The sequence below is a fragment of the Belonocnema kinseyi genome, chromosome 8 (assembly GCF_010883055.1).
Source record: "Belonocnema kinseyi isolate 2016_QV_RU_SX_M_011 chromosome 8, B_treatae_v1, whole genome shotgun sequence".
Taxonomy (NCBI): Eukaryota; Metazoa; Arthropoda; class Insecta; order Hymenoptera; family Cynipidae; genus Belonocnema; species Belonocnema kinseyi.
The window spans coordinates 86,168,754-86,176,407 of NC_046664.1; the positions used below are offsets into that span (position 1 = coordinate 86,168,754).

The following is a 7,654-nucleotide window of genomic DNA, read 5'->3' on the forward strand; positions in this document are numbered from 1 at the left end:
TTGAGACCGATATTTTATGTATAAAAAAAGTTCGAACGTTCAAAAAATGTTGAGGTTCAGAAAAAAGATGAAATAATTTTCAGTGACGTTACTACCAAAATGTATGTACTTTATTGTACTCTAATACATTTCCCAAAGTTTCAGCTCGATATTTTATTTACAAAAAAAGTTCTTAGGTTCAAAAGAACATTCAGTGAACCGAAAAAGTGAGGTCGGTAATATAGGTATTTAGCTGTGTCACATGCCCTTAAGAGTAGAGATCCATTAAAAAAAAAATTATTTATATATATATTTACAGTTGGTAAAATAAAACTTTTTTAAAAATAAAAATGTTCAACTTCAAATGCTTTTTATTTTTAATTGTTTAAATCCTCAAAATTTTTTATTTTAAAAATGTTGTAAAATTCCCGGTCAAAAAATAAATTCACTGTCATTGCCCGGTTCAACTAAAATTTACATATTGTTTTTAATTTTAAAAAAAAAACTAAATGTCGAACATATCCACTAAGGAAATTGAATGAACTTTGCCACCCTTAAATTACAAAACGTACACATTTTTATTGATAAATAAAATTATATGAATATATAATCTGTTAAAAAAAATCCACTAAGTGCATGAAAATAACTTTCTTTAAAGTTTCAAAATGGTAGATGACTTCATTTTGAAATTAGACTTAAGAATTATTTAAATGGTTTGAAAATGTTCAAACTAAAGATAAAAGTAATCTTGACAAAGAATCTTAAAAATAAGAACTAAATGGTATAATAAAAAGACAAATTGTAGATTTTTCAGTTTATTCAAGTTGAAATACTCGATAAACATTTTCAGTTGTAACAATAGTAATAAAAATATGTCTCTGTCATCGATCCAAAAAATTGATATAATCTTCTTTGCGAAGCACATCGCAATTGAACACTGCAAATTGATAGAATTTTTTTTTAATTACATAAGTGAATAAGAAAGAAGTAATAAAGTCAATGCCGTAAAATATTGAGTGATTTCTTGTCGTTTTCATGTTGAGTCAATGATAAATTCTTTATAATAAATAAGACATTAGCCGTTTCTGAGACAGAGCAATACATCAATGCATTGAAATTTTTATTCTGGTATTGCACACAAGCAGGAAATAAGACTTTACATCCATTAATCAAAGAATAGAAAACATAAATATTCTACAAGACATATTCGCTGGACAGTAAACTTTGTTTATAAAAACTATTTCCAAATTCAGATCAAGTAAACCCTCTGTAAATATAGCTCATTATTATAAATAATAATTTCATGATTTGAATTGCAAAACTTAACTATCTTGCCATTGTATACAAAACCAGAACTATAAAATATATATTTTATCTAAGTTACTTGCTGCATTCCTATCTGCATTCTATCGATAAACTTTCGGAAAATAATACGCTTTATTATTATATATAATAAAATATAATATATAATAATAATAGTCAGATCTTCATAGAGATTTAAAGAAATCAGTATGTATTACTTTGCATTGCTGCCCGTATGATAATATTGCAACAATATCCTGCACGATGCTAAGACACGTGCCAACATTACAATAAAATATGAATCTAGCAAAATGAGAATAAATTCAGAAAAAAAAACTAATCAACTATCCTGATAAATTTAAACTCAGATACGCTAACAAAATTGCTTGCCCATTTTCTACATTACTATTCATAATTATATAAAGCCCACACAATTGCAGACGTCTCCTAATATATATTTTTTTCGTGATTATAAAAAATGATCAACTCGCATAATGTTGTAGTTTCTTGTTTAAAATATAAAATTATTTCGTCTATAATATAAAGAATTATGAATTGAACAACATTTGCATTGTATTGGGCATTTTGTGATATAATTTTGTATATGAACGCAGGTGTTTTCGAATTCACCTGCACACATAGACATACAGTCATAAACATTGAAGCACGACAAAACGAAAAATAGGCGCGTCTATTCTTTTGTCTAAGACTATAGAAATTCTTATATAATATATTTATATCGTTTACGTATGATAATAGTAATGTAATAATAATAATAATAATAATAATAATAATAATAATAATAATAATAATATTTAATGTCAGATTAATCCACGAATTAGAACTTAAGTAGATTGCAGATCACTCATGATGTATCTATGCTTTAAACACGTATGTACAACAATGACGAGCTACCGATATAAACCTTAGGATTTAGCGAGTGAAAATCCTTGAAACTAACTTAATTAACAATAGGCACAGGAGCTCCACGTTACAATTGTACAGATTTAATATATAACTACAATTCGTATCGTCACTTTGTATGGCAGACCTAAAAGTTAACAAGTTGTGATTAATTTAATGTTAATCATCGTTAAGTAAATTAATCTCTCACGCAATCGCTCCTGCAATTATGAACAAGTTACATACAAATATATATATGTATATTACCTAAAACGAAATAATTTCGCAGCGAAAAGTGTTAACAACAGATCGATCACGTTTGTTCGGAAAATACGACAGCCGATTATCAATAAAAGTAACACCGAAGCACAATTAGAATAATTTTATATAAAGCATTTTCATAAACAACTTCGACCAACAATACGGCGGAGTGAACATTCTGAAATTAATAGAGTCGTTTAAACCGAACAAAAAAAAATGTGGCCTACCACTTTTTTCGAATGTCACGCCACAGCTTTATTTTCAGGGCTTAACCAATTCAATTAATTTCAGTATTTTTTTCAATCTGCCCTAATCAATGAGACTGAGATTTTTATTTTGAGATTTGGCTTCTTTCGAGCATTTGTAATTTAGACTCACTTACGTTGCTTCTTTAAAAAGAAAATCTGAGATTCTTCTGAGATTGTGAGATTGCTCAAGTTATCAGATTTTTTACCTTAAGAAATAAAAACTGAATCACAGTAAGCAAAATCCTCGTTTTTCGGGTTCCTTGTTCTTCCTTCCATGCGCGATGCTTTCCATGTTGTGCCTTTTTCTTTATAATACCTAAAGTCGTTTAATTTTATACACTCTTCTGTTAATATAAGTACTGTGAAAGCCAAACGTGTTTCGTCGTTCAATCTCGATTCGACTAGTTTTATAGCTGGGTCACCTGTAAGATTCTACAACGCACTGCTCCATCGCTTCGATTTTTATTCAAAGTTATTGTAACCGGTTTCTTCCAATTACGAGTTCAGAGATTTTTAGGTATCAAAAGAGTATCTGCAGTTCTTCAGAAAAAAAAACTTTCTGAAGTTTTGCAATTTGAATAAACTTTTCTGATATCTCTACAAATTGATTTAAAAAAATATATATTTAACTTTTATTGCTTTCAGAAGAAGCAATCAGATTATGTAGCGATTTTGTAGCGCGAAATTTAAATTTTAAGAACTGGACTTTTGAAAAAGAACATTTCTGAACCCTTTCCAGATATAAATATATACAACATTATATAATTTACATGCAAAAATCAGCTTGAATATTTGGATCAGTTAATCAATATGAGCTGCTAACGCCGCGGGGAAAACAGAAATCGACCTATCTCTTGCTAGTTTACGCTCATTGGCCAAGAGCGTTTTCGATTTAAAATCGACCTTCACCAATCAGCTTTCGAAAGAAGGAATTTTTTATCTCTCTAGGAACAATTTCCATTTTCCATACAGCGTTGATTGCACTGTTACAACAGCAAAGACAAAAGTGAAATAATCTGGAGAAACGTTCTTGTGTGAGGAAATCGTAGAGTTGAATTCTTGAAATAGATAACAGTAGCGATGTGGAGTATAATAGCGTATTACCGGCGCCCAATAAGATATTAAGATCTACGAAGTACTGACTTCTGGGTATTAAGGATTTCAGGATGGATAAGCTTGACGAACAGGGCTGGTGACGCGGACGGCGAAGGTCTGTCGGCTGGTTGGCGAACCAATCAAACGCGGATGCTGTTCCAGAGTCCAGGTGTTAGCACGGGACGAGTGGATTCCATTGTTAGCACTCCAAGCCTACAGGCCATGGGCAACCAGGGTTAACAAGAAAGAAAAGAAAAACAGTTTGTTAGTATTCTGATTATGACCGACGTTAACATTAATTCTAATAGCTTATCAGCTGAGAGAAATATGGTTAATGAAAAGCAATGCTCTCGACAATTATTACGTACAAATGCATATTCTCAACAATCAAATTGTTATCGACAGTATACAAAAGATTTGGTACCTCTCGATATATAAATATTAATTCCGAACTGTTAACCATTACCAGATAGCAAAAGCAAATAAAAGATTTCTGAAAAGAAAACTTTTCTCGTATTGAATGTTGTTAATTGAAATTTTGTGTGTTTTTTTAAGGATAAGAAGAGTACGAATGTGGAGGGTAGCATTGCTTTACACATCGTCGAGTAAAATTGATTAGTTTGAAGCATTTTGATTCGTACATGTACAATTACTGAATGAAAGGTCCTCATGTACAACAGTTACTATAAGAAACCTGCGCCTTGTTACAATGTGGCAGGCAACTTTTCACACAGATTAATTAATAGTTATTACTTTTATGTGACACGTGTACCCTCCCCGCGCATAGGACAGACAAAGAGACTAGGAAATATTGTAGGCATATATATGTAAAATCAACTAATAATTTGCGAGAGACGTTATTTAGAGTAGAACAAGTTTAAGAGGAGCTGCACTCAGCTCAAGAAAAAAAAGAATAAAAATATCAATGATCTAATGTATTAATTCTCAAAATAACAAGTTAGAGGCAGCTTGGGTGTGCACCTGTCACCAAGTAGCAGTGCTTAGTAAGTGACGTTGTCATCGAGGTACCAGGTCTTGGTTATTGCATATTACATATGCGATCATATTAATTATAGTGATTAATAATTTCCCATCAGCAAGCAGGTGGCAGAGGCTCATGAGTTACGCACGTGCCATGTTGGACAGATTTATACAGTATAGTTCCAGGCATATAAAAAGCGAACGTTTGTAAATGTAAAGTATTAAAAAATGTAGAAATTAATATATATATATATATATTTTTTTATGAAAAAAAATATATTAAGTTAGTGTCAACTTGGCCATGTGGAGCATTTTTGTTAGTTCAATAAAAGATGGTGCTGTTGTGCGGTTCTATGAGATGGATGAAATTGCGTCTATGATAAGGGTGGTAGTTATTTATCAATTACGTTCAAATGTTAGTGAAAATACATGAAAGGGTGGGACGCCGCCCTGGGCGATATCAGCGCCCTGCCGTGCAAAAGTGATCTTCACCTTAGGGCGTTTACTTTCTCTCACTTTTTTTCTTCACCAAGTACTGTTATTGATTAATCATGGAAAACAGATCAGTGAAATTCGCAGCCTCCTAATCCGAGCGATCTAATTTTACTATTCAGATCAACTTGAGAGCTATGGATAAGAAATTATTATTTTAAAATTACTTTAAAAATTACTATAATCTACTCGATTGGTATAGGCACTAGACTATAAATTCCAGACTGATCTATCGCCGCATGGTCAAGCAACAACGATTAAAATCGCGCAACCTTCGTGTCCCGCGATACCACCCCTGCAATTTACTTGTAACAAGAGACTCATTTTTCATATAAATATTTATTTAATTCGTATAATTATATAATCATATACGTATGTCGATTTGTATACACAATAAAATGGAAATTCAATAAGTGTTCCACAGGCACAAGTTGCCAAAAATTAACAAAATGCAAAATATAATAATAATAATGTCCTGGAAAACATTCACAATAGACGGATTGAAATCTTACTAATATATTTATATGTAGAATATACTATAAGCACCAAAATCTTTCAGTGTAATTACACAAACACCACACTGCCCCTATCCTGTTGCAATACTGTCTTTCAATTTTATCAACTTTGCTCTTTTAAAAAAAAATCTCATCTTTGAAATATATGTTCTTTTTTGTTCGTGTAAATAATTATGGACAGTCCCTTGCTATTACTTTCTGCGAGGATCAGGGAGTTCTCTTGCACACGCGATTATTGCTTAGACCTAGGAGCGGGGAGTTACGCCAAAAAGTGTAAAAAGAAGTTTATTCCAACTTGACAAGGTTTTATCAACTCTCTTCACGATTGCTGTTATTGAATTTGAAAAATTAGGACGGGGCAATTGTGTCATTTATGTTTCTGGGGTAGCTGTAGGTACAAAACTCGAATTTTCAACAAATTTACCGAATCGATTGATGCGGTGTCAGGTACACAGAACGAGCGTTCACATAGCACTACTGCTAAGGATGCTCTGATGTTTATTACAAGACTATTATTCTTGAAAATCTTCAATATTAAAGAATTTTTTTTCAATATCGCGCCACAAATCTGATGACACACTCAAACATAACCTCCGAAACCGTAGCAACAGAAGTTATGTTCCAAGTGTGTCCTTTTAACTTTATTGTGTTTTTAGCGCGAAATTTGAATGAGAAAACTTTTGCGATCTGTTTTTTTTTCAAGCATAGAGCATCCGCAGCCTTTGATCAAAAAAATAGGTGAGTGCCATGCGGAAGCTCTCGCATACATTGGTAGGCGGAACAAAGTTATATAAAATATATAACGTAAATTAACGTTTGTGCAAAACTAACCTTTCCGCGGAGGCGCGACTCTGTACTCAGTATTCACGAGAGAGCGCCAGCCCTTTGATAAGGGTGCTCTCGAATCTGACCCAGATGCCTACGCTGTTTGGCAGCGGCTGCTGCACCTGTCCCCAACATACAAATATCAGTAATCACGCCGCATACAAAATCTCTTACCAAGGCCTCACAGTGCCCGGCTTCTCGCTTATATAAATATTCCTTCTAAAATTAACATTCATCAACAGATTAAGTTGCGACTGAAAGCCGCCACGATGCTAAAATCACGAGCTGTGAGAAATAAAAACTTTCATTCATTTCGTAGCAGCAGCAATGAACATTTTCCAATATTGACTCAGAAACTTGGTGCATGTATTTACTTAAAAGAAAAACAAGCACAATTTATTTTCGAAAATCCGGCATTTTATACAATAATAAATATACTTGAACTATTTCTTGATGAACCGTTTATCTGGAAAAAAGCACAATTCCAAGAATTCGAGAAAAAGTTTGTTTTTCATTCTAATATTCTAGCCAAATGCAGGTGTACCGCTGCTACCACATTCTAAAATTCATTAAAAATACTCAAAAATTGATTGCGCAACTTTTTCCAATATTTTAATTTATCAATTCCAATTCAAATCTGATTTTCTGACAGCTCGTGTTTCACGATAGAGTCCGAATAGCAAGCTTCGTCGTCAAAGAGAAATGCACATTAAAAAATTCTTTTTGATATTCAAGAATGACAAACAGACGACGAAGCTTCCTAATCTTGAAATTCGAATTTTTAAAGATATAAAAATAATGTTTACATTAAAAAATCTATATATATGTGTGTGTGTGTTTTTGTGTGTGAAGTATAGTTCGAAGTCGTTCGTTATACTCAAAAGGCCAAGAAAAATGGTCTTTTAGAGTCTCTCACTTATTAAATATGGCTGCAACAAATTTTTGATTGTCCAAGGAGTCAAAGGTAAATCTCGCTTTTTTACCTTATTAAAAGAAAATTGACGTTTCGAAACGACAATGAGTATTAAAATTATGCTTCGATTTAATTATTTA

General features: G+C 32.2%; 1 protein-coding gene across 10 annotated transcripts in view; it reads right to left on the reverse strand.

Annotated features, from left to right (window-relative positions):
• Positions 1-2,072: 2,072 nt before the first annotated feature.
• Positions 2,073-7,654, reverse strand: part of LOC117178765 (protein held out wings) — a 78,378-nt gene continuing 72,796 nt past the window's right edge. For all 10 annotated transcript variants that reach the window (XM_033370222.1, XM_033370216.1, XM_033370224.1 and 7 more), the window contains 2 exons: positions 6,608-6,723; positions 2,073-4,001 (listed from right to left, as the gene is read on the reverse strand). In XM_033370222.1, the coding sequence (XP_033226113.1) occupies positions 6,641-6,723 (83 nt within the window). In that variant the 3' untranslated portion in view covers positions 2,073-4,001; positions 6,608-6,640. The remainder of the gene's footprint in view (positions 4,002-6,607; positions 6,724-7,654) is intronic.